At 36.6% G+C, this 27,192-nt stretch overlaps 1 protein-coding gene across 1 annotated transcript in view; it reads left to right on the top strand.

The window, feature by feature from the left end:
• CUNH9orf3 (chromosome unknown C9orf3 homolog) overlaps window positions 1–27,192 on the top strand; it is a 180,131-nt gene that overhangs the window by 94,682 nt on the left and 58,257 nt on the right. The window contains exons 11-12 of the mRNA XM_026038247.1: window positions 8,687–8,749; window positions 9,406–9,489. Coding sequence (XP_025894032.1) covers window positions 8,687–8,749; window positions 9,406–9,489 — 147 coding nt within the window. The remainder of the gene's footprint in view (window positions 1–8,686; window positions 8,750–9,405; window positions 9,490–27,192) is intronic.

Below are 27,192 nucleotides of genomic sequence, written 5' to 3'. Positions count from 1 at the left end.
GTACAAAAGCATTCACTTCACTTATACACCAGGATAGCTAAAGGAAAACTAACATCTATGTTTAAGATATGCAGCTATTTCTCCCTCTGCCTTCTTTGTGCTTCTCCATTCGTGGTAAGCATGGCTAAATCAGTTAAAAAGGGCGCCTGCCCTCCTCCTCATTTTTAKCCATCCTTTACAGGGATCAGGTGTGCACAAGCAATCAGCAGGTAAAGCAAGTGGGCTGCAGTGAGGCCCCCGCCTGCTCTCACTTCTGCAGCGCTAATGAGGATCAGCTCAGGATGATACCAGTGCCCACGGCACAGGGGCTGTAAGGTCATGAGACGACCTGACAGGCTTCCCCATCTTTCTTCTAAATTAAACTGAATTAAAAATTAAAAAAAAAAAAAAAAAAAAAATCTGAACATGAAGACTTATATTTTCATATCATTCCAGAGAATATAGTTAATTAATATTTGAACTCTAATGAGTTGCTATTTAAGATTAATCAGAAGAAAGCGTAATTGCTGTGTTGAGAGAAGTGTTTATTCTTGTACTTGGAAGCACACTTTGAAGCATAGGTTTCTTCTTAATAAAAATGGTTTGCTTAGATATTAACCTGCTTGCAGATTGGAAGATTTCAAAGAGTATTAAAAAGTTCTTCAAAATTTAAATTAGCATGTAGCAACAATATAAACTCATTAATGGCAATGGAAACATTTAACAAATGTTAAATGGATATTTAACAAAAAAAAAAGAGAAATCTTTATGATATGAATCATTGGTGCTTCATTTTTTTTCAGAAATTAACAATGCTATTATCAGCATTGCATCTTCTTTTCCCAGAAGAGAAGGGATTTGGGAAACTGTAACAATGATGTGAAACAAAATGCATACTGTGACCAGGTACATAAATGCCAGATGAATCATGAAGAGAAACAAAGTAAGACAGATTGCACAAGCAGGGTTTCTCTCCATGCTGTTAACTCTGATTTACTAGTTAAAGTCTATCCTCTTGGAAGGTTTTCTATGTAGAGAAATATGAGAACTAAGATTAAAATTAGGGACCTACAGACAGAATTTGGTGCAGGAAGGATACTGCTTGTGGGAAATTATCAAATAAGCTGTCTGGTGTGACATTATTTAAATAAGCCTTACACTGATCTAAAACTTCTCATGAAGAAATGGACTTGTGATTTATTTGGCTGTTCATGTAGATCATACCTGATATGCTGTTAAATAAGGTGTATTTTATTTTGTTGAATAGGTCTAAAATTCAAGAAAATGACTTACATAAAATTATATGTCATTAAAGGTCAGTAATGACTCAAACTTATTTTAGAACTCATTTATTATCTAATAAGCCAAGCACAGCTTAGAAAATGGTCAAGGTTTTGGAGAGTTGAACTAAGTTTCCTCAGTGTTGTGTTTGATTGCTGTGTTTAGGAGTAAAATATAGAGAGACAACTCACGATGAGCATAGCACTTATGAATTATTTTGTGATCACACTCTAAAATTGGAAAACAAGATGCCTCTTGTAAGGCACCTACATGCTATGTAATAACTGGATGTCTAGATTCAGACATATCTGAACTGTGTGTTTAGTTTTAAATGTTAATTTTGAAAATATGGGCTATAACATTTCAACGTCTCCATTATTCTAATTTCTAAGTGAAATTTAAAGTATTCTATAGGAGTTTTAGGAGCGAAAATTTAGCCATTAGCAGTGGGAAAAAAAGTGTTTTTTGACATTTCCACCTGGGAGTGTGAATGTACAGTAAGGCATATTTCACTGGATTTAGTTTAATGACCTGCTAAAACATTGGCTTACCTATTCAATCAGAAATCAGATTTCACAAACATCTGTTTCTTTGTGCTACCTTTCGGCATTTTATGTGTATATGCGTGTATGTGTGTATATATATATATTTTTTTTTTTTATATATATATATTCTCTAGCTCTGAGGTATGATAATAGTAGTACAGTAAATCTGAACAAGTAATAGCTTGTTCTGAAGGCTGACATGAATTTGAAATAAATGTTCCATTTCTAAAGTCAATATGGACAGGATTCCTCAGGTTTGTCCATCAGAATCTGTTTTAAGTTTAATAAATCTCCGGCAGCCCTTCTGGTTCTCTTTCCCTGTTAATTGCATTGCGGAACACAAAAGCTGTGTTATGTGCAGAATGACTGAGTTTATCCCTGCTAGAAAGGAGTTATGTTTGGTATCTAAAGAACAATAAGGGTTTGCTGCCTGGTTGATCAATGCTGGATCAAGTTCACATTCCCAAACTCCCACTCTCCCACCTACATATGCAGGGGTAGAAACAAAGCAAAGAAGGGGAGGGCAGGTCCTGTTTTGCACCGAGATGTTGAACTGAGACTTGCCTAATATGGACACAGCTGGGCTTGCGCAGCAATGAACAGTGATTTTAATCTGTTCCGTGTAAAAACATCCGAAGAAAATCACAGAAGTTAGCAACCAGTTATTTTTTACCCTACCCATTGTTTCCTTTAGCCAATAGGAACAATTCATAGAGGCTTACATATTTTATATAGTACCTTGCAAGAAAACAGGTTTTCTATATTAATTAGGAAACAGTAACCATCCAAATGTCTGAAATATCTACAGTTTAGAATCCTTTATAGCTAGTTTTAATGTCTGAAATATCTACAGTTTAGAATCCTTTATAGCTAGTTTTAATGTCTGAAATATCTACAGTTTAGAATCCTTTATAGCTAGTTTTAGAGCTCTGGATGCAGGATATGAAATAATCAGAAGTCAAATGCTAACTTCAGAAATTGCCACGTGCTCTAGGTGACCCTAGCAGGGGGGCTGGACTCGATGACCTCTGAGGTCCCTTCCATCCTTCGGCATTCTATGATTCTATGATTCTATGAAATAAAATTTGAGGTATTTCTAGTGCATGAGAAGAAAGATTTGCCCATGAAGTTGGGGTAAAAATTGCATGTGAAAAGAGCAAGATACCACCTTCCCAATGGTCTTGGGCTTTTAAAAGAAAAATACAAATTACTGTTTTAATAGACTGGGAAAAAAAAATCTGTGCTTTCTAGACTTTTAGAGGAATACACTTGTGATCAGAAGAAATGAATAGACAGGGAGATTTCTCATGCACATTAATGAACACATATTGCATATCTAAAATCCTTGTCGCCCTAGCTAACATTGACTTTTATTTCTCAAGGTAATAATTCCTAGCAATACTTACCCTAGCAATACCAGAAAATAGTGACTTGCTGATTGGTGTAGCGCTGCAGTGAGAAGCTCGCAGTGATCCTGAGGGTTGAGCACCTGCTGTTGCATTTCTAGCTGGCCCAAGTTGGGAGCTCTTAGTGTGGAACCCAGTGCTTCTTTCACACATTGTGCAAAGACACTGAACCGCTGAAGTAGTTGGTCTCTACTTCTAGAGAGCAGATTGCAGCATTCAGTCATCTCCATCTCTATCTGTTCCATAAGATTGTTGTACTGAATGTAAAAGTCTTTCTTGGTTTATATTACCAGCAGTCTTACTCGACTGTTCTCATGATTCAGTAGTGCTTCATAGTCAGACTGAGGTATAAATAATGGCCAAGGCCTGTTTATCACAGAAAAAAACCAAACTTTTTTTTCTGAAACTTGCTCCATAAAAATGGGATATTTTTTCCAAGATGCTTTAAATATTCTGTTGGTCTACAGTGAAATCTAAATGCTAAAGTGAACACATCTAGTGAAAGATTTGAAAGCTTTAAAAGGTCTGTTGGCTGACAAAGCTTTTGCTCAAAATAAAAATGATCAGTAAAGGTCATGGTTCAGCTTATGGTTATCATCCTTAGCATATACTAACAGGATTTCATGGCCAGAGGGCTAATAGAATTTTGCTTTGAATATGTCTCTCTACCAGAGCTGTTTGGTAGAGCTTTTTATTGCTTTAAGAGATCACTAGGACGCAGCAAACCTCTCAAAGACTTTCCCATTTAATTTTGAAATGGTTTTCAGGGAGAAATAAAGACTACTACTTTTTCTTCCAACTCTTATGGTGAAGAAGTAAGGAAAATACTATTTGTCACTTCGGTGATGATTTTCAGGACTGCCTTTTATCTCTGTTCCAGCAGATTTGTTCTATTTATTTTTTCCTTTTTTTTTTCCTGTAATTTCCAAAAAACACAGGGCTTTCAAAATCCTATGTAGTTTTGGCCAGCCAGCTAGGAACTAACCATTGCCTACCAAGATCCTGCTTTTGAATTTTTGCTCCTCGCTGAAGAGAATTTTACAGAGGATTCTTTTATGCTCAAGATACTGAAGCCCTAGTCCTTGTCCTCTGGATTCAAAACACTTAACTTCAAATTACTTTTAAACTGAAAGAAGAGTTAACCTGAAATCTCTGAAGTCTGAGGTCATGTTTTCACCCATAACTGTATTGAAAATCACCCCCTCTTACAACTTGTCTTGCTTTTTCTAAAGGAGGATACTGCAATTTATGTAACTATGTATGTACCTAAAATATAGTTTACTCTAAGTTACATCATTCGAGCAGCTTGTGGTCAGGTTCTCATGGGTATTTTGTTTATCAGATGATGAACCTAATCTTGTACTGAATCGGTGACGATCATGAGTCATCTCTGTGAAGGAACTTTCCCCCTAGGGCAGAGTTGCAAACATGAATGTGATGGGTATATTTGTAGTACCCCTTTGAAAATTCTTCATGTTACCGTATTTGAAAATCAAGTAGTGATGTGAATGTTTTTTTATAAAGAGGTGCTGAAAGAACATTCTCAAAGTTATTGTTTCAACAAGTTTTATCTCTTGGAGGTAAAAATATTTTTCAGGAAGGGCAAGTTTCACCTGAAAATAACACCTCTTCGTAAGAATGTGTTATAGAAGAATATTAGACACAGAATACTGCTCCTGCAAGTGTTTGTAACAGAGAATTTCCTGGTGGAATTAAGACGATTTGGATTTTTCTGCATCAATATAAGCAACCAAAACACAGTATCTTAAATAAAGTTAATCTCAGGAGCAACTTAATTTTTCATTTCCCTGAGTAAAGATGTTGTTAAGAAAAGTGCACCAGTTCACTTGGAGGACTTAGTGTTCCTAAGAAGGGCACATTCTAGCCTATACTGCTTTTTTAGTAGTTTTCATCCACCACTGATGTACTCTTTCTTCCAAGAACAAGTTGCAGTGTGAATGTACCAGCCATCTTATTATTTTCGGATGCAGTCCACTGCTTATTAGCTTCTCTGCCAAATTCTGGTAACAATGGTGTTTTAAGACCCTTGAAGTCATTACCCCGCCGATCTAATGTTTCAAGCCATTATCAAACATATTGCAAGCTGCTATGTAAAATACTCCTTGAATTTTCACATTTTCTGAAGCTTTTTACAAAATGTTGGACGCCAAGTCCTTTCCACAGAAGCAGCTTTCAGATTGTACAGGCTGCACAAACACCTCATTTTCAATTTCAAAATAAGATAATTTCCCCCATTGAGACTAATGTTCTCAAGCTTTTTTCAATATATCCAATTTCAATATATTTCAATCATGGCAAGTATATACTTTATATTTTATCTAATTCATTTGAAAAGTTTTTCTTCATTTTCCTAAAAGAAAATCAGTTTTACTGTTTTCACTTAAGGTAGTGATATCTTTCTTTAAAAGTCGCCAGGATGGCTGTATTTCTATAGAAGGAAATCTGAGTAGGAATCTGTCTTTTTGTTTATGTATGTTAAATGGGAAGGCATAGAAAGGTGCAAAATCCCAATTTGTATGCGGCAAACCCAGTTAGATCCCCTAAAAAAGTGTAATCTAACAATAAAATCTTTAGATGAATATTCTGTGCTCTTGCTGATGTACACATAGAATATATTAAAGTGGGCTTGTATGCCTGGCATAAAATTCAGTAATTGAGAGGAAAAACAAAGCTCTAGGGAGGAGAGGTTGGGAAATATGACTTGACTGATGTACTTTTCTGTTTCCTCCACTTTGCAGAAGCTCTTTTGAAATGTGTTTACAGTAAATATTTTTATTCCCTTTTCTATTCTTTCCTATATTTTGCCTTCCAGTATCTGAGGAGTATTGGCAAGTCAACAAAACAGGGCAATGATTCAGTATTCAGCCAGGATAAGATGATCATCTTAGTTTATCAACATTGGGTGCTTTAGCATCAGAGCAGTACAGACCAATTAAAGTTATATAGTTTAAAAAAAACCCTACATGCCAATAGTTTTTCAGAAAATCAAGAATTATCACTAGTAACCATCACAGCCTAAATAGCTTAATGCTTTTTTTTTTTTTTTTTTCATTTTGAAATTTGGTGGTTGTCTGTTGACCAAATACCCTGTTGTTTTCTAAACTATGTACAGTCCTGAAAGTTCATTACTTGCTTGGGGTCTGGTGTGATAGGAGGTAATAGAATACATATGAATGTGTACCTTCTCCCATATAAGAGATTCAAAATCTGGTTATATTTAATCGTGCTGCTCTAAGATAAAGGACCTTAGCATCCCTTGAGATGAGATAAATGCTTGTTGAAATGTAAGGACTAGGCAGGGCATCTCTGTTAGGAATCCATGCAAGAATGTTTTCCGAATTGAAGGAGGATGTTCCAGACTGATTAATTCCCTCATTCCATTTGGAAGGGGACCCAAGTATGACAGGTCAGTCTTACGTGGCATTGCACACAGGACTGCAGGGCTAGGCAGTCGTTCTCCCATCAAGTCAGTCCTATATCCTTTTGTGCTGCCTCTCTTGTACCTACTGCAAGGTCTTTCCTTCTGGGCATAAGGAAGAAGGCAGTAGGAGACCAGCTGTTCATCACAGGGAAATTTCTTTTCTCTCTCCCTCTCTTCTTCTTTCCCAAAGTGCGTTTCCCTAGTCTGGTCATGGCTGCACCCTACGGATGCAGTACCTCCTCAGATAAGGAGGTGTGATTCCTCAGAGTATTTTGTGAAACATTGGGTTATAATAGCGTGCCTATATATATATATATAGCGTGCCTATAACCCGCTCTGTCCCATAACGTTTTCTGGAGAAATGAAAGATCCAAACTGTTAACTGATTCTAGGGATACTTTTTTTTAGGTAATTTGTATTTGCCATTAACATGAATTTCTGGTCATATTTTTGTTTGTTCTCTTTGAGCTACACTCTTTTATTCTTTCTTTCAAATGTAGAGTTCAAGAGTCAATTTATAGCAGCTTTCTGAACAACCCTTTAGCAGCAGATCCGCTGTAGTTTTACAATGTAAGAATACGTTGTCAGTACCTGTTTTAAATAGACCTGTTGTGTGTGTAAAATAAAGGGTCCTAATAAGATTTAATACTGTGATATCTCTATTAAGAAGTTCTTCTTTGTGTAACTTCATGGTGAAGTTGCTTCTATTTAAAGCACTGAGTTTGATCTTGGCTTTGATCTAAGGCTTTTGATCTTGAAAGAAAGATGTTGTGGCAGTAAAACCAAAAGGGTGGATTTTTTTTTTTTTTTTTTTTTTTTATGATAAAGGGATAATGTCAAGATTTAGCAGTCACTAATTGGACCTACCTTTATTTACTAACATCTGTTGGCAAAGTCCATCTAATTCTGTATGTGGGATGGTTTGCTCAAACAAATGCTTTGATGAGATGTTTTCTTTTACAAGAGCACAGATTTTCTTTTGAAGCTTTTAAGGAATTGTCATATATAGCAGAGAGCAGAAATTATTTCTTAAAACCTGAAAATACCATACAGGCCATGCTTTTAGTTATATCAGATATGACATGACCTGCCTTTGCTTTGTCTTTTGAATGTAAAAAGTAAATTTAAATAATTTTTGCTAAGTACAACAAAAGCTTCCTCAGCATTTGCAGCGCTGAAGCTGCCGGTGTTGGGCAGCAGCGGAGCCTCTCCTGCCACAGCGGGAGTGCCAGGGAGTCCCATGCCCGGACTCCATCACCTGCTTCCCGCTCATGTTCAGCGGAGCTTTCGGCTTATCGCCCAAGCGCTGAGGCCAGAGGGGCTCGCTGCTCTGCCGTGGGCAAAAAGAGGGACTTCGTGTCTCCTCGTTAAGGTTCCTGAACCCCCAGGCGCTACTTTGGAATCCCTGGATGCCAGGAGCGCCGCGGGGGAAACGCGGAGGCGGCTGCGGGACACGCCGCGCTCACCCTCTCAGCCGTTAGCGCGTGGCGCGGCCGTTAGCGCGCCGCGACCGTTACCGCGCAGTGGGGCCGTTAGTTCCCGGCGCAGCCGTTTGCGCACGGGAGCCGTTAGCGCATAACGCAGCCGTTAGCGCCCGGCGCGGCCGTTAGCGCTCAGGGGCCGTTAGCGCCCGGCGCGGCCGTTAGCGCTCAGGGGCCGTTAGCGCTCAGGGGCCGTTAGCGCACAGCGCGGCTGTTAGCGCTCAGGGGCCGTTAGCGCACAGCGCGGCCGTTGCGGCGCGGCGGGCGGTTGGGGCGCGCTGCAGGGCTGCGGCGGGGAGCGCTGCCCGGCCGGCCGGCCGCCCCGCGTGCCCGCTGCGTCTTTAAGGCAGGCTCCTCCTCTCCGGCGGGCTGGGGCCGGGGCCGGGGCTCGGGGGCGGGCGACCCGCGGAGGTGTTTCATTTCCGAGCGAGGGATGCGGTGCGTGCGCGGGCGCGCGGCTCTTGTGGCTCCCGCGCCGCTCCGTCCCGCCGCTTCCCGCCGCGAAGGGAGCGAAGGCTCCTCGCCTCAACTTGCGCTTTCCCCCCCGTGCAGCCGTTGCTGGAGGAGGGCGAGACTTGGAAGGAGTGTCAGCTCGTCCAGCAAGTGAGCGGCGAGGTGAGGAGAAAAACCTTCTTTCCCGCTTGCTCCGGGCTTTCTGCGAACGTTTTTCCTCCCTTGCAGATCCCCGCCTCGAGTTTTCCACCTGACACCCCCCCCACCCTTCCTCGTTCTTGCCTTAAAAATAATCGTTTCCCTATTAAGAATAGAAATATTTGTGTAAGCTAGACTAAGGTTTTTATTATTGGCCATCCCATCATCCAAAATTGGGATTGATAGTTGAGTGGATGGCTGGAAGTAAATGTTACATGAAGTACAAAGGGTAAGGTGTCCCAAGATATTTTCCTTTTTTTTTTTTTTTTTTTTTTTTTTTGACTTACCACAGTGACAGCATTTCATCTGAAAAACTGGTCAACTGGTCTCACATCAGATCTGCTTAGTTCCTGTTCGAAAAACTTGAGTTGAAAGCTCAAAGTTTGGTTTAGTAACAAGCAGAATAATGCTGCGTAAGGTGCAGAACACCACTTCATGCTTTGACCATGCCACAAATGACTAATTAGCTTGTGTCATTCTAGGCTGGAAAAGTGTATTCCCCTTTTCCAGTGAAGCAATGGTAGAACATGTCTTGAGTCTCTTTCTAGTTTCTTATTAATGCTGTGTAGCTGTGCTCAGGTCACTTCTTCCTAAAAAAGCATTATGGTTTTGAACTCTAGGTGACAAAATGGATTCAAACAAACCAGAAGATCAGAAAAAGGAGCAAAAAGAAGATAAAGCAAGATGAAGTCATCTTCCAGAAGGTAGGGGTTCATGATGTGCAATTTGTATAGTGGGGGAAAAGGGCAGTACATCTGAAATGCTTCCAGAGGATACCCTTTTGAGCACTAAAGAGAAATTTTATGACTAGGTGATGGTAAAAACGTGTTAGTTACTAATTTTGTTTTTGTGTCATTATACATTTGCTATGGTTAAAAAAAGTCTTTCAAGGAATTTGTAACTTAGAAGATAAAATTTCCCAATGTTTATATTTAACATGAACATTTTGAGGAAGAAAGATAAGATTTTGACCAGAAAAAAAGCAATAGTACTTGAGAGCTTTTGACAAAATGTGCACCATTATTTGCTTAACATATTGTTAATTGAGAAACTATTTTCTTGGTAGATCTGAGACTGTAATAGATAAGTACGTGGAAAGAAATGTTCTGAGTACAGTGATGCTTTAATTGGAGGATGTGTTTGGAAATCTTCTAGTGGCAATGTGAGAGAATTCATGAACATGTGTTTTCATGGTTATTCTAAGGAATTACTGCAGAAGATTTTAAAAACTGAGAAGCTAAATGAATTCAAAATATTTTTAAAACTGGGATTTTTGATTAGCTGTTCTGAAAGAAACATTCTTTGATGCTGGCCATTTAAATTGTAATATGGCAAGGTAAGTAGCTATCTGGCATTGACATTAAATAGCTGGGTTTTGTCTTCTCGAAAAAAAATGCTGTCTTAAACATTGATCATTAGTGAATAAACATGCATTGCATTTCCAAATGCATTACCGGATTTTAGTTTGTCTCAGTTTTACAAATAAGTTTTTAATTATATTTTAAACTCTCATTACCTTTAAAGGATTAAAATAGCAGTGTGTTGTTTTGCTGTTTTGACAGTGCTTCTAGAATGTATGATGAATCATTGCTCTTTCTGTAGCCAAATTCTTGCTGATAGCATGGCTGCCAACTCCTGGGATGTGTTGCCTTAGTATGGGCATTGCAGTATTTGACAAATGTCTACAAATGCATTGTTGTGTGTGGGTGACTTACCAGCTCCATGGTGAGTTAAAAAAATGCCAGATAGCATCCTTTAATTCAGTACTTCTTTTATTTTTGTGGCTGGGATGTGATCTAAACAGAGATAGCACCGAGTAATTCCTTTTCTGTTTCCATTTCTGTATGTAAATATGAAGCATATACCTAGTATATGCATTTAGGATAACTTTACATTAAGAAGGTGAAAGCTTTTAGAATATTAAAATATATCATCATGCAACCTTGCTAACTTGATTGAAGGCATACACTGAAGGTGCAAGTAACCCTAATATAAGTTACAATTTGAGTATTTTGAGATATTTTAAAATTATATACAGTAGACTCGCAGCTATATCTTTGACAGTAAGTTTGAAAGTATCTTATACAGTTAAACTTTTTTTATCTCTTTATAGGAAAAAGCTTTCTCATTGTGAACCCATTTGTACTGATAAAATTCCATTTGTGGGGAGGGGGGTGAGTCGAGGATTCATGCTGCTTTTACTGTTCCAATGTTTGTGAGAGAATTCTAGCTTATGGACTAGCCAAAAAAAAATGTATGAAAACAAGGTCTAATGCAAAAATAACTGAAAATGTGGAGATTTTTCTTACAGGAATTCTCTGTGAGAACTGTGAGCAGAAGTGTAAATTTAAATTAATAGCAATAATATGCATTATGTTCTAAGATCTATAAAAATTAATATTTCTTGAAGACACACTACAGATCCAGAGAGCTAGGGGAGCAAGGTACTCAACCCAAGAGAAATGAAGAGGGCAGCTGAGTACTGAGCTTGTTTCATCCTGCAGCCACTCACTGAGCACAGAGGATGGGCTTCCTTGGCTTCCTTAGAAGTATTACCCTTGTCCGTGTTGACTCTTCACATAGAGTAAGGGCGAAGCAGAGAAAAGAGGAGAAAGGTCTTTCTGATGCTGGCAGAGCTTTGTTGGATTGCTTGGAGTCACACTTGGTTCCAGTGAAAAGTTTCCTGTGTGGGATGCCTAGCTGGTGCGGTCGGTGGCCAGTCAGTGCGGATGGTGCTAACTTCTGTTCGCTGGAATTCCCAGATTCTTAGCTGTGTCCATATTGGTTTTTATCAGAAACAGCATTTTACAGCAGTGTGGAGGATTTCTTCTGGGGAAAAGCAAGAGAAAGAGGAAACAGAATAAATAAATAATGAAAAATAAAAAGAAGGTACCATTGAATAAAGTCGTAGAAGCAGGGATGTAACCATGGAATCCTAAGAGGGAGAGGAAGCAAAACAAATAAGCAAACAGAAGTGTCAGATTTGGTAACAGCCTTGTTATGCTCCTGTAAGTGTGCTTAAAGTTACTGACATATTTTGCCACAACTTGAAAACTGAACTATGTGTTTATCTTGCTTATCCTTCCAGAACATGCACTGACTTATTAAATGTAGCTTTAAAATTTCTCTGTGCCTGTCTGTCCGACTTTCCTCTATCATTTTTATTTTTTTATGATAGGCAACCCCATTTCTAATACAAGATGGATGACTTTGCTATACCGAGAGACAGCAAAATCAAAGCAACTGCTTCTTCATCCAAATGCAAAATCTAGAGCAGAGAGATAACTCTTTCTGTGTGGATAAGTGAAACAGAGTTGTGAAGGAAAGGTTGCTGAGAACTGCCTGGGACTTACTTCTTGGAAAAGGTTGCCTTCTAAAGAGCTAAGATGTTAGGAGATGATTTAACAGGAGATGACTTTACGTATGCATAAATGTATTTAAAGAACATCTGAAGACACCGTGCTCTGGATAAGAAGTCTGTAATTGACTGCATTATGTAATGTAGCACTGATTGCACTCAAGGGGCATGTGAACCAGTGGTAAAGCTTGTATAGAAAGGTGTGGTGCTGCTGTCCAGTGTGGACCCAAGCACAATGGATTGCAACAGTGTTTCAAATACCATAGGTATTTGGTGAGAAAGATTTTCTAGATAGGTAACTAAATTTCTTTCTTTGGCTTTCTTCCATTCTTCTCCTTTATTTTTTCTTTTTTAATTCTTTCGTTTTTTTTTTTTTCTATCTCAACTTGTTACTCTAAATATTTTGTTTTTAGCTTTTTTTATTGTAGTCTCTCCTTCTCTGCTTCTTTCCTCTGATCTTTTTTCCCAGTCTTTGTATCCTCCAGTCACCTACATGCCTTTCTGTTCATTTTGAGTCCCCTTTTCTGTCTTTTCACCTTGTCCAGTCTTCCCTTTTGTTTACTGTTTTCTGCCTACAGTATTCTATATTCTTTTGAACTCCCCCAAATATGTATGCATGTGCATACATAAATGTATACAGACCCAAACCTCCTTCTTGTGCATTTGTCATTCTCTTTCTCATACTTTCATTACTCTTCATTTAATCTCTTGTCTCTACCTTCTTTATTTTTCCCACGTAAACAACATTCTGCTGTGCATATTAATGTACAGATACACAGTAGTGAACACTGGATGTACTGAGCAACTAACTGACAATCTGAAGACAGAGTAGAGCTTGGAATGGGTTGGCTGATGAAAATTAGTCATATTGTTTTAATATGCAGAGTGTGATAATGATGAAAGTCCTAAATATTATTATTTTTGTTTTTCTTATTATACTGAACTGTTTCTGCTTAGACCAAAAAAAAAAAAAAAAAAAAAAAACCCACAGTTGTGGGTGTTAGGTGAGAGAAAACCTTTTAGTCAGACTAGTGGAAGTGTAGTATGTGATCTATATCTATGGTGGAATTTGAGGGGAAAATACCTCTTTGTTAGGAGACTACTTCATTTTTATATATAGATTGATTACAGACATTGGTATCTATATTGTCTTTGATGTTTAATGTTAAAAATAATAAATGCAAACTGCTTTGAAAGCATTCAAACAGTGGAAAAATGTCATACGACAGGGCGCTAAGGGTACTCAGTAATTAAGGGAAGCCGTGAAATCTGTCTGTTTGTCTGTCTAGTAAAGAAGACTGGTTGTTGCACATTATCAAAACAGACACTGCCTGCTTTCAGTTTTAGTTTGATTTTGCACTGAAATTTTGATGTGTAATTCTGCTTCTCCAGAATTATTATTTTTTCATTATTTCCTTGGAAATACTGTCTTCATGTTTTAAAGTTTATAGCTTATTGAAAATATGCTGCTAATTTTTCGTAGTGGTTGCTGTCATTGATCGTTCACTTCATTCCAGAGAGTTACAGTTGTCAGCAGTATTTAGGCTCCGATAATAGCCAGACCAAAACCGATTTTCTTTTGAAATAGCTGTTTCTAATAGGAAGTTTCTAATAGGAAGCGGCGGGGTGGGAGCAAAGTTGTAATACGTATCATTAATGCTCAATGCTAGGTAGCTCTTTTATACTTGAACAATAAATCGACCAATATAACTGAAAGAGAAGATACGGATATTGTAATATAAGTAAGCTGTAATGTTATACCTTGAACTAGTAAAAGTCTTGAAGTCTCGGCAAAAAAAAATGTAGAGAGAAAAAAATACAATGTGGTAAAAGAATGCTTCTCTATAATTAAGGGATTTACTCAGGGTGATGTGCTTCTGCTTATTCATAATAATGTGTATTACATTAAAGCTACTTTAAAATCTTCATTCTTACGTATTGTTTGCTTTTTGAAATATTTCTATTTGAATGTACCAAACTGATAATTAAAGATGGAAAACTGCAACATAGCTTTTGAAATTGCATACCAGGTAGTTACAACAGCTAAAAAAAAATGTGCTAAGAACCAAAGAGTTCTTCAGAGAGTGTTCAGAGGAGTTTCTGCCTATACCGTACCTTTAAAAATTCTGTTCCTCTTGCAGGATTTTCTAGGAGCGCTAAAAATACGTTTGCTGACCTTCGCTGATAACATATAACATTTAACTTGGCTGGCAAGCAGGACAAGAGAATTCTACAGAAATGTCTGTATCCACCAGTAAATATTGTTAAATCATATTAGAAATAGAGATTGTAGTTCTAAAATTTTCCTCCAAGTACTTATATAATTTATAATTTCAGGCCAATAAAAGTAAACATTTTCAGCATTTAGCTTTCCATCCTCATAAAAATATACACACTTATGGATTCTTTGGAAACTGTAATTTACAGTTTCAAAAAAAAATAGTATTTTTAAGATTGCTCTGACTTGGAATTGATTTCAGCAACGGTCTGTGAGGTTATGTGTACATATACGTAAACATTTGAATGGAACTTTTGGGTTAATCACAATAAGAAAAAATAGTCCAGATCTGATCCCAGTGTCAGTAGTACCTTATTTGCAGTACTGTTGTGTCAGGATCTTAGTTCTGTTTTTAATAGCAGGCATATCTGTTAGTAAGGAAGTGTTGTTGCTTAGCATATTTCTCATTGAATTACTCAGATGGATACTCTTACTGTGTTGTAAAAGAGTGAATAATTCTCGTTAGGCTGCATCTTTAGAACAATGAAAGCATACGTAAGATGCAGAGCTCTGTCCCTTTTCATGATCTGGCGTGACCATTTCTAAATTAGGAGAGCTCAGGCCAGCATGGTATGTGTTGAAATAGTTTGAAGTTTACAGATAATTACATCACTGTTAATTATAGTGGTTCAAGCGAGCAGCCATCTCCCTTCTGTGCAATGAAAGATTAAGGTCACTTTAATGTAAAACACTAGGTTTGTGCAGCAAAGAGAAAAAGGCTTTTTTAGGAGAATGTTCTTATTTATCTATTTATTTTTAGGAAGATTTAAGTTTAACTTTTGTGATAAAACACCTTATTGGACAGTGTCTCATGGAGGCATTTTAATTAGGTAGTATTTGTGCCCTAACAGGATAAATTACCTTACTGGGATCTACTAATACCACAAAAGTTTGGGTCCAGTGCTGTGTGTAGCTACAAATCGCTCAATTGAAGTGTGCTCTATCTTCACTTGTAAGTACCTCCTGTTTTTAATAAAAGGGAAATTGAAAATTTGAGAAGAGTTTTGTTCTTTCCAAAGTACAGAAAAACTAAAGCATTTGATCATTTTTAATGTTTCTCAAATATCTTCCCACCGTCAGTGTTTAATTAATTTTGAGCAGAAATATATGAGTTTGGGAAGTAAAAAGCAATCTAACGCTTTCAGAGTATTTAAAAACCAGAGCAACTTACTACATTGGGAACTGGGCACTGAATTCTAACATCCCATAATTTTTCTTTTACATAAACTTCATGTGGATTTTTTATATTATTATTATTATTTGAGAATATGCACTTGCTCATAGTGTTTAAGTAGTCTGATAGATTTAAATATCCCCAAGTTCTTCTTCATGTGGTTAACTGAGTAGAGTCTTAATAGTCTGCAAGCTCAGAGGTAATTTACTTTAATATTATATTTGACACACATTGTCAGAATTAGGCTTATCAAATTTATGGTGGCCACAGCATTGTCCATATTCTGTCTCTTATCTATTTAGATTGTGTTCAGATCCTCTATTGTAAAAGCACCTATATAGAAGTTTAGAAGAATGGATATTGACATTTAAAGAAATATATAAGCACAGAAGACAAAATCTAGAGCTTTTACAAATAAGATTAAAGAGATTCTATAAGTTCTAAATCTGCGCTGTGATGGCTGTACTTCTAAAAGTGTACATGGGTATGACTTGTAATATTGCCCTGTTTTCCTCATCTCTCCACTCACAAAATTCTTTTAAAGTAGGCAAGTAGCTCAGTGTAAAAGCAAGTATGTTCTGTGACTTTAGGCAGGATTGAGTTTTTAAAAGATATGTGAGTTCTGCTACACTCATTTGCCTTGTGCTCAATGTACTTTTCTTGTGGGCACTGATTGTGTGACTTCTCACAGTTGTCTAGTTTCTGTAGAGGCTTTCCTAGCAGATTTTGTTAGCCTTTGTGAGCACTGCAGTTTACTGAAACTGTAGTGTTATTGTGAATGAGTGCAAATAGAATCTTTTCCTTTCCTTATTTTAAGCTAAGTTCTTATCTTGCAGTGAGCACTGCCCAGGCAGTTTTTGTATCTGGACAGCATTCTTGGAAGAATAGTAAGTTGTTATAATTCTTCGTAGGTTTGATTCACAAATGATTCCTGGTTACAATTTATTTAGTAAAAAAGGTATAAGGAAGTTGTTTTCTTCCCGCCACTAAATTTTTCGTGTTCTTGTTTTAATGTTCTTGTTAATTAGCAGTTCTCAATAAATGCTTTTAATTTTGTCAAACTGATTGCTGAAGGAAAAAAAAATAGCTAATTATCTTGTTCTGTGTACATGTCTTCCTTTTCTCCCTTTAATTTGGGCCTTCAGTGGGCATTTTCAGCCAAATTCGTTAGTGTTACAAAACTGCCACATTCCTGCTGGTGATCTTCTGAGGACAGCCCTGAAGGCAAAGCCCCAGTGTGTGCACTATCATTTTTGGGTCCTCAAATAGCTGTGTGCCTGAGAGAAGTTATGTCTTTCACAGCCACAGGAATCATTTCTTTTGCCACTTTGAACCTATTAGTTAGGTCATGAGACAACGGTTTGTAAGAAATTTGTTTTCTTACTTCTGATTCTTACAGAGCTTACTGTTATGATTTTATGAACTGTATTCTGCATACCTCACAGGTCACATGCCTTGAATGTGAACACCCACAAACTTGGGCATGCCATGTTCAAATATGCATCTAACGATCAATTTGCCATATGGTTGATTTTCCTCCTCCACTTCTAACACAAATACCTGAGAAAATAGCGGGCTTGGGACTTAGTTTAGAAGCCTGGTGAGTGTTTTGCTTATATTTTTTCTTCCTTAGTGCAAAAGGAAATGAAATACAGCTAGAGAGGATTAAATGTTTCCATGCCTAGGATCCTGTTTATTTCAAAGAAGAAATGACCAGCTCAGTGCCAGTTTTGTAATAACTATAGTTATGTCTTGTTTTTGTTTAAATTCAAGGGATTTCTCTGTATTTTGGCTCTACTTCTGGGGAACTCAGTGAAGCTACTCACATCTTTAAATGCTTTGCTGAATCAGGCCTTAATCAGTCATCCTGAAGATCCTTTTTCTAAGTGACCGCTTTCCTGATTGAAGAGATTTGGCTTCTTCTGTTTGCCTGGAGTGTTTTGTTTGTTTGTTTGTTTGTTGTTTGTTTTTTGTTTGTTGTAGGGTGTTAAAGTTGTTGTGTTGTTAATATCTTAAGCAGAGACAAGCCATTGAGTAGTGTTTTTTTAGCTAAATTTTGAAGAGCAAGAATTGTAAAATTCATTTGTTCTAAGCTCATAAGAATTTCCTTTCCACCTCCTACGATTTCCCTTCTTCTCCTTGCTAAAGCCAAAGTAGGTGACCTTCTGAGCATATGCTGGTTTATTTTGTGCAAAATATGCAAGGCAGAATTCAGTGCAAAATTTTAGATTAACACCCAAATTGAATTTTACTATGGCATATAGTTTTTCTTTTGAATTATTTTCAGGGATATTCTGAGTAAGAATTTCAGTGATTTCAATGCTTTTTAGAAAACTGGAGGAAATTGAAAATATACTTCTTTATTTAGTTGTTTCTTTTTACTGTAGCAGAATGTATTATCTGCTAGTATTTGAGTGTAGGAAAACTAATTACTTGAAGAGAATAGGAAAGCAGCAGAAGGGGTCTTGAGGATTTATTGATACATACAGGAGGTTTTTAGATACAGGAGGTATATTTTTTAGTATATCATTCCCTTGTGCTAAGACACTCCCTTATTGGCTAATATCTTCAGTATTTATTCCTCTTTGAAAAAATACCACAGCTACTTATCAGCAAGGGGAGGAAACCCATATGATAACAATTTTGTTGTTGTTGTTTTCTGTACATTTTGTGCATTGCTCAATTTTAAGTCATCTCTCAGTTCTATTAACGTAACCTCTCAGAATGCCAAGTAGTCTGGTAGTGTCAAGATATAGCTATAAAAGGACTGTATTTTTCCAAAATGCCTTCCATTGAAAGAGTAGAAAGTGCCTTTTTCATCAAAGGGCCTTGTTACCATAGAGTGAAATACTACAAAAATATATAGTGTGTTTCATCTGCTGAAAGATAAGGAATTCTTTTTTTTCTTGTTTTACAGATGGGGAGCCAAGGCACTGAGATTCTAGGTAGCTTGCCCAAAGGCACACAGGATTGTTGAGCACAGTAAGGAAATGGACTAAAATTTTTAAGTTTGAGTTTGATGTCCTGACATGCTTTAACTTTTACCTGAGGGCTCTCTTTGCTATAAATACCAGGGAATTAAGACACACATTTTTTCCATGAGGCAGTTAATGCTTAAGGCACTGAAGTATAGACTTGCTGAATATTTTATCATGTAAGCTGTAGAAGAGCAGGGAACAGAAGTTAGTACTGTGACTGTCCATTAGGATTTGTTTGTTCATTTGTTTTTCCAGAAGAATATTATAAAAGGCATATATATAGTTGTAATATGTATATGTATGCACGTATATGTAATATGTATAGCTGAAAATGTGAACATATCTAGGGCAAGACACATTTTATCAATATTTATATTACAATGGAACAGTATAGTAATTAAGGTTATGGCTAATAGTTTTGACTGAAAGCTTCAGATGTATCAAATGTAAGTGTTGACTTTGAGTGTGCCTTAAAGGTAATTTAATTACCTAATAGCAGTTCATCTTTTTGTATTTGTCTAAATCACTCTGTGCTCTTCTATAACTTAAAAAGCACAGTGTGGTTATATTACATTATAAAAACTTTTTTTTCAGTAATTTTGATTGTAAAATGTTCTGTCCTGTATGATAGGATATGATAGGCATGATGATGGCATAGAAGCCAGAAATATAGCTCTGTATTGTTTGTTCAGCATAGAAAGAGGTATGAGGGATGCATCTGTTTCTCTTACTGAGCTGGAGGCAATAGAAAGCAAGAATCTATAAGAAAGCACAATTGTATGCATAATTCTTTACTATATATTTGTTCTAATCATGCGTGTTGCTATACAAATTTATGGACAGAAATATAGAGGTAAATAACTTCTGTGAATGTCTAGATTTTGATCTAGTCTTCTAGTATATAGATCTAGTATAAAGTGGCATGTAATTAAGTATTCAAAGGTTTAATTTAATTAAAGGTAGCTGGCAAGACCGTCAGATTTTATTATGGTTTCTTGTGCAATTTCAGGGACATAGGGAGTTCTGAAAACAAGCCATTTTGTTCCTACAGGGTGTATTTCATATCTTGTGCTTGTTTTTAATCAGTTATAGCCTGTGAACGTCCTGTATAGGAATTTGTTTGAAGTATGTTTTTAAAAAGGGAGGTTGTGTAATACCAGTGACCTAGATGGCGTGTAGACAGTAAGTCTTTTCATTTGTTTTCTGTTGTCTAGAGCACTGAGACAGGAAGCATTCTTAGAATTATTTTTAGATTTTTAAAAGTCAACCTTGATTTCCTCATGTAACAGTAATCCCTTGGCGATGCCTAAAAGCCATATTGTTTACTCTTCCATTGTGCCATATGCATATAATTTTTGTTTTATTTCAGATGCCTACTTATTAAGAAAGTATTTTAAAACAACTTCTACTGAACACCATATTTGAACTATGTGGATACAGAGGAAAGTAACCATTAATGTATCCATAATTCTTGTCACTGTGCTTCTAATGCAGTAGGTGGCTTGATCTATTGCAGTCTAGTGAGATGATGGTGTCAAAAGAGCCAATCCCTTTCTTGCTTTGTATTTACCTTCTGTTGTTATTAAATTGCATTCATAGTGATAGAAAAATGGTGTGTAATAAAGTTAGTAATTTTGGTTCCCTTCTTAGCTTATATCCTCCCTATTGTTCAATCAAGAAGTTAGCTGAGGAAGTGAACTGTACATCTGTATGCATTCTATGCCTAGGTTATGGAGCAACTGCTGCTTTAATTTATGACAACTTCTAGTCTTTTGTCAACCAAGAAAAAATGGGTGCATCAGTGCTTTTTGGTAACTCATAGCTTTGCTCTGCTTTCCATTTTCAGTCTTAAGATGTGGGAAACCATTGTGGAAATGTCATTTGAAATATTCATAGGAAACGTATTTTCCTTTCGTCAACCACATAGATGAGCTATGCTATGTAGAGGGAGAGGATAAGCAGGTTTTGAGTTTTGCATCTTTGTAATATAAAAATGTACTTAACTACTTGTTTTGCTACTTGGGAAGCTATCTTAGTATTTATAAAACATAAACTGAGATTAGTAGATGCAGTGACTCTGAGAATTCAGCGAGTTGCTGTTTGTTTTTGCATGGTGTCAAAGCAATGAGTGATTGTTCAGAGTAACAAGATAGAAATTCGTTGTATCAGACATCGGCTTTTCAGTGTCTTATTTGTATTTGTCTGACTACAACTTTATGTTTTCAAATCAGATGTGAGCCTGTGTTTGACTTTTTTTCTTTTCACGATAAAATGGTGTTTTTCAGCTTCTTTCTTACTGAGTCATCTTTATCTGAATGTTTTTATTTCCCTCAAAGCTTGGAATGAGCCAAATGAATAAAAAGTTGTAAAAATGTCTTTAACTGAATAAAAATCCCTCATGACTCAACGAATCGGCCATGGAAAAGAGTTACCTTTGAAGAGTATTATGTGTACCTAAGTTTTAACTGGCTATAACTTTGTAAGTGAGTCTATTTCTTGTTTGTGAAAGCCTGATTATGGATACAGAAATGTGAACTCTGGATTGCTCACCTGCAGATTTAAAAAAACAAATAGCTCAATATTCATGAAACAGAGAAAGAACTGTAAAGTAAGAAAAGTTGAGTCAATTTTCTATTACTTTCATTATGATTCTAGTTATACTTGGATTTTTTTATATATATATTTTTTTAAGTTTGTGAGTGGCAAAATGAAAAGTGACCAAGCTGATACCAACTCAGACAACGTCCTTCATATTGTAAAAGGCTCCTTGCTCTTTGCATGTTGGCGGAGGAGGAGTTACAGGACAATTGAATTGTGGGCGCAGAGTTCAACCTCTCAGCCGCACCCCCAGTGACTGTGTATCCCACTGGTGAAACTCTTTTCTCTTCTGGAATTATTACAACTTGTTCCATTATTGGCCTATGAAGCAGTCGAAAATAGGGCATGAATACAAAGCAGCTTTAGTTGCTGGTAGGAAGAATTTGCCTATTTAATTATGTTGTGTTTGCATTTGAATATTAGGAGTTAGGAGAGAGGGCATGAAGAGATGTGTTGAGGGAATGTCAAGATAAAGATGCCCTTACAAGGTTATCCTTCATATTCTAGAAATTAACATAAAGCCAGTGGCTTTTTTTTTTCTTCAGTTTATTGAATTTGTTACCATTTTACCTTAGTAAAGAGTATATTGGATGGATGTTTTGCAATCATGACTCTTTCCAAAGTACTGGCAAAAATTTAACAGTGATCCAGCTGAGCGCACCAAAGGGTTTGAGCTGAAATTCTGACTTTCATATTAAATCAGGCATGGTGAGAAGACAAGAATTATTTAAAGTTTTTATGAAGTATGTGACTGACAGAATAAGCAACTGGAATGCAAATAATTTTCATGTATGTTTTCTTTTTTTGAATTAAAAATGTATTCAGGATACAAAAGGAACAACTTGAAAAGACTCTTTCCTCTAAAATGTGTTTTTTAATCTTTAAAATAAGATACTTCTTAAACTTCTTGCCATCCACCCAGGTTTCCTCTTTGCAAAGCTTCCCTCTTTTCCTAAATAATAGTTACATAGAGCCATCATGTATATTTCAACTAGATTATTTTTTCAATACATCTCTATACATAAACTTGCTGGCAACTGTGTTTTTGAAATATTTTAGCAAATGTCTTTTGCAAAGAAGTAATGACCAAACAGACTTCCCATGTGTTACTTTGGTCAGTTTTGTATCTATAGTGCTATGATTCCATGGCAGCGTGCTGGATGCATTCCTTCCTAATATATTGCGGATAAGAATTAGGACAGAAGTGTTGTTTCATGCTTCTTGCAGCAGAAATTTTTTAGGATTTGAACAGAATCATCACCACACAACTAATACTTGTTTCAAGTTAGAATTGTGCTATACTTGGTAAATTATTTGATAGTCCTATAATTGACAATTTTAGATTCCTGTATGTTAAGAAAATGGTGAAAATTCTGCTAGTCATCAGTCAACCTAGTCTTTTCCACTGTTCTTGCAGGAGTAGACCCATATTAATCTCAGGATTAGCAGCACTAGGTATTTGGAAGGAATGAAAGGTAGAGTGACACGGTAGTCTCTATAGTACTGTGCAACAAATGCAGTTCTCTTCCTTTCCTGCATTTTATTCTGTCTGTGTGAAGTTCCTAGTTGGTTTATTTCCTTGTTCCCTATGCCACCTTTCCTCATTACTTGATCATGAAGTCTTGAGTTTCAGCAACCTGTTTTATTTCCTTCTTTTGCAAAAAGGCAGTTGTAGAGTAAAAAAAATCCATTTATATACAGTGTTTGGATACAATATTGTAAAAAATATCAGTCCTTCGCTCAGTTTAGATCTGTGAACTGTTTTTTCTTTCCTACTTTGCCTAAGAAAAAAGAAGGAGAAGACTAAAGGTTAATGTTTATTTGGCTTAGTTGAACCATTAGGAATTGAGCGCACCTTTCTCTGTGGAACACCTTTGTAATACTACTGATACACTTCTTTGTCTTTCTTCCTGTGGCCTTGCTCTTGTGTGCTTGTTACCTATAATAGTAACTGTAGAGAATGCATTCTTCTTGGATGTGTCTGTTTTATGAAGGATTGCATGTGTTTTTGAGTAATATAATATTAACAGACAGTATTAGATATAAAAACTGAATTCAAATTAATACTGTGAGAATTTCATTTTATCCTAAATACAGAACAACTTCAGTGATAATAGGATCACAACAACCAAAAAGCTCCAATGTATTTTGGGCTCCATCTCATCTCATCCAATCTCTCCCAGTTATTTTAGATTCTAAAGGAAGATGCGTTAGAATCCATTCTATTCTGAAGTAGGCCTTCCTGTGGCAAAGTAGCTGGTTTCAAGAAGTTTCTTTAGATCCAACTGGAGACAAAGTATCTCTGTTAAAAGCTCACTTCCAATAACACGATTTTATGAGCTGTTGAACATTCTGATAGCACAACTGTGTTTTGGGGGGAAACAGTGTCTATTCAGAACATTTTGTTTCTCTCTTTAACTGTGGGCAAAATGGAGCCAAATTTTTGTCACCTCGAAAGACTGCTCAGTGTTTTGAAGGAAGTGAATTGCATATTTCTGTCTCAGCACAAATGAGTTCTAAAATAGCTAACAAAAGAGTTAGCTTCTTAAAGTCCTTTTTCACTGTTTATGGAAAAGCCAAGGCTGAGGTAGATTTGGAGATGTATATCAACATCTGAGGCTCTGAGTTGATGCTAGCTTTTCAGCCTTTTTCAGGCTTTAAGTACCTTCATCTGGAGATAAAAATTAAAAAAAAAAATGTTTTCTATTTTTCTTTCGCTATTTTGTTTCCAAGTGTGGAAATCTGCAGTTCATTCTGGAAATGTACAGTTCATACAAATAGAGAAGACACATTTGAAAGCAGATATATAAATTAGTCAGAGAGCTGTTTTAATAGTGCATCCTTTCCTAAGTTAATTAACATTTTCAGTGCTAAGCTGGGGGAAACCAGGAGGCAGCTGACTAACTCCTAGCAAGAGCTCAGTTAAGAGTCTGTGTGAGAGAACAGTCACTAGTGTGCTTTGGATGAATGCTTACAGGCAAACCATAAATATGAGAAAGATGCCCAATTATTGCCTCAAAGAGCAGGAAAAAAGTCGTTCAAGAAAATCCAGCATGAGGATAGAACCTGAATTTAAACAGAATTTGAGCTGTTATTTTTCAGGAGAGGAATTCCCGTCCTTGTTAAGAAAGTCTTTCTCCCAAATGGGAACATCCCTCTCCCGGTGTGCAGAATGTGCAGTAATTCCCAACCTTTACAGCATGTAGTGTCTCCTGACTAGTTTTCAGATTTTGTGTTCTTTCTAGTATTTTTGTTTCCACATATAAACATTATGTTAGAATCTCCTTTGCAGCAGTTTAAGTGTAGTTTAAGATTTAAGCAGCTTTAAAATTAGTTGACAGAGATATCCCTTTGTGAAGTCCTTATGAAGATGTGTGTCTATTCTTGCAAAGCCTGGGAGGCTCCCAGATTGCTGCTTGAGCATCTGGGTGGTGCAGGGGTACTTTAAAATGTGAGAAGTGGGTTTTGTGCACATTTGGATATCTGATGTTTTTGGATTAACCACAGGATTAATTATCTTATAACGAAAAGCAAACTGGTTAAACCAGGAGTTCCCAGTTTTAATGTAATAAAACTATTAAAAATAGCATACACAGCAAACAGGATGTCTGGTCATAACTGTGCAGTTTCAGTTGCCTGGTATTTATGTAACTGAACTTCTGTGCTGAGATCAGAGAGCAGTGAGTGCCTCATGACTCTGAGTAAAAATCCTTTTTAATTTGATCACGCCAATAGAGTGGTTGCTGGAAGGAGTTGATACCATTTAAGAATGATGAGGAAAAATGAGTAAGTGCCTACATGGAAGAGCATGTATATTGTTCTGTTTCTGATAATGAAACAGCTTTCCTAAAAGGCTCTTGTTAAACCTGGAATTGTGGAAATTGTTGTGTTTTGTTACTGTTAGTATTAAAAATATTTCCTTTTCTCTGTTACTAAGGTTTGGATGCAACCTGGAGTCCAGAAACTTTATTTCAAGTTCCTAAACTTGTTTTTCCAAATGATTAGTAAAACAATAGTTTTGAGAAAATAGGTTGGCCGTAATTAAATAGGAAGTACCCAGTTCATCATGGGAAATGTTCCTCATAGAACTACTAGGAAAATTCTTTCTTCAGCTCTGTAGACAAACAGGAGTGCCTGCAGCCTCAAGTTTGAACCAGACAGCACTGACATTTGGGCATGGAGAGCAGTTTGTGTTCACAGTCCCTGCCTATTGTATGATTTGTAGATGAGGCAGGCCGACACGAGAAAGCTGGACTGTGCAGAGCTGCTCTTAGTGCCATATGCAAATACATTTCTTTTGTATTCGTATTGTTATGAAATTCAGTCAGCTGTGCCAGCAACATTTAGTTGAAATCAACCTTCTCTATTGTGTACTTTCTTGTTCATCAGAAAATTTCCATCTCTTTCAAGTAGAAAGCCAACTGTCTTAGGGAGATAATTCATGATCAGAACAAAAGAAAAATTATGAGATGCTATTTTTGAGAGTTGGTAGCAAATCTTGCAACTTACTGAAAATATTGGTAAAGGTTTTGCACATAAAGCAGGCTTAAAGCTCATGTCTTTTAAAATATTGAAAGCACTAAAAATGAGGCTACCCTCTTCCAGCATTTGGAGGAACAGAGACTTTCAGAATTCATGTATGTCAGTAAATAAACATTTCTTTTCTCTGTGTTTATCAGATTTTCCTCTAAGTTCATGAAATGAAGTGTCTCAGAGTGTATACATAGTTTTCCATGAATCAGTGTTATGTAAAATTATTTTCAAGATAAGTATATCGAGGTAAATAAAATTAATAATGTCGATGGAGAAATTTCCCCAAAATGCTGATAAATAGTTGTATATCATTAATAGAAATATTGTTTCTTGAAGAATTAATACGATTACAACAAATGATTCTGTTTTTCATTTTTTTTAAATGAAATTATGTCACTTCATTCTGATCTCAGCCTCAATTTAGTGATGATTTATGGAGGATAATGAAGCCATACACATTTTATCTCCCTCACAGATTCCTAGGTTTTGGTAGTACCCTGATTTTATGATTTTTTTTCTCTTTTTCCTTTTAAAGAAGAATATTAGCTTTCCAGCATCAGAAATTCTCTTGCGTATCAACATATATATTAACAGCACACTTGAAATAAAACTTATTTAAAATACATGTCGCTGTTTTGTTTCTTTATGTCTTTTTGCCAAGCCATTTGTTTACTGAACGTTTGAGAAGCAGAGATATAATTTTCAATTAACTGAAGGAATGTACAGCATTCAAGTGCCACACCCGAACTGCTTAGAAGGACAATATTTTTTTTGTGCCTACATGCCCTTGAATAGTTAAGGGGCAGGTTTTGTGTTGATGTCAGTTTATAGTGGAAAAATACAAGCCAGAAACTATTTCCTGAGAAGGCAAAATGTGTATATGAAAGTAGAAGACTGAAAGAAATATGGAAAATGTTCAGTGCATGGAAGAGCATAGCCTTCCTAAAAGAGACGGCACCATATTTAGTGGTATGGAACTGACAAAGAGCTACAGTCAGGATTCAATTCCCCTTTGGAGTGGGCATCTTAATTTGTTAAACATCTTAATTTGATGACTGATTTTGTATGTAGAAAGGAATAGTTTATATATGATGTGTCTTTTCCTGCTTCTTCCTAGAAGAGTGAAAAGAGATGTTGTGTTTTAAGAAACACATTTGTCTGTTAGTGATTCCATTATAATGTTTTTAGTTGGAAAGAGATGTTTTTAAAAGAAGTAGCTTTTAAAAGCTGACCCTTCAGGAGGTGGTTGTTAATAGCATGGTTTTTAGGTTCCAGGATTTCAACCTTGTGTTCAGTCATTACTGGAGATGTTGTCAGAGAAAGATTAATCTTGTCTCTCATTTAAATGCCTCCCAAGTCCTTGCTTGGCACTCTGCAGGGACCACATCTCTTCCTGTGCCATCTACATTTCAGCAAAATAACTAGGAGTTGAGTAAGAACACACACACGTTTTGGGTTTGTGACAGCAGAGGATGTGGATTTGATTCT

The sequence above is a fragment of the Nothoprocta perdicaria genome, unplaced genomic scaffold (genome assembly GCF_003342845.1).
Source record: "Nothoprocta perdicaria isolate Ctin4 unplaced genomic scaffold, notPer1 scaffold_205, whole genome shotgun sequence".
NCBI classification, from domain to species: domain Eukaryota; kingdom Metazoa; phylum Chordata; class Aves; order Tinamiformes; family Tinamidae; genus Nothoprocta; species Nothoprocta perdicaria.
This window is presented reverse-complemented; position numbering and strand designations above follow the sequence as displayed.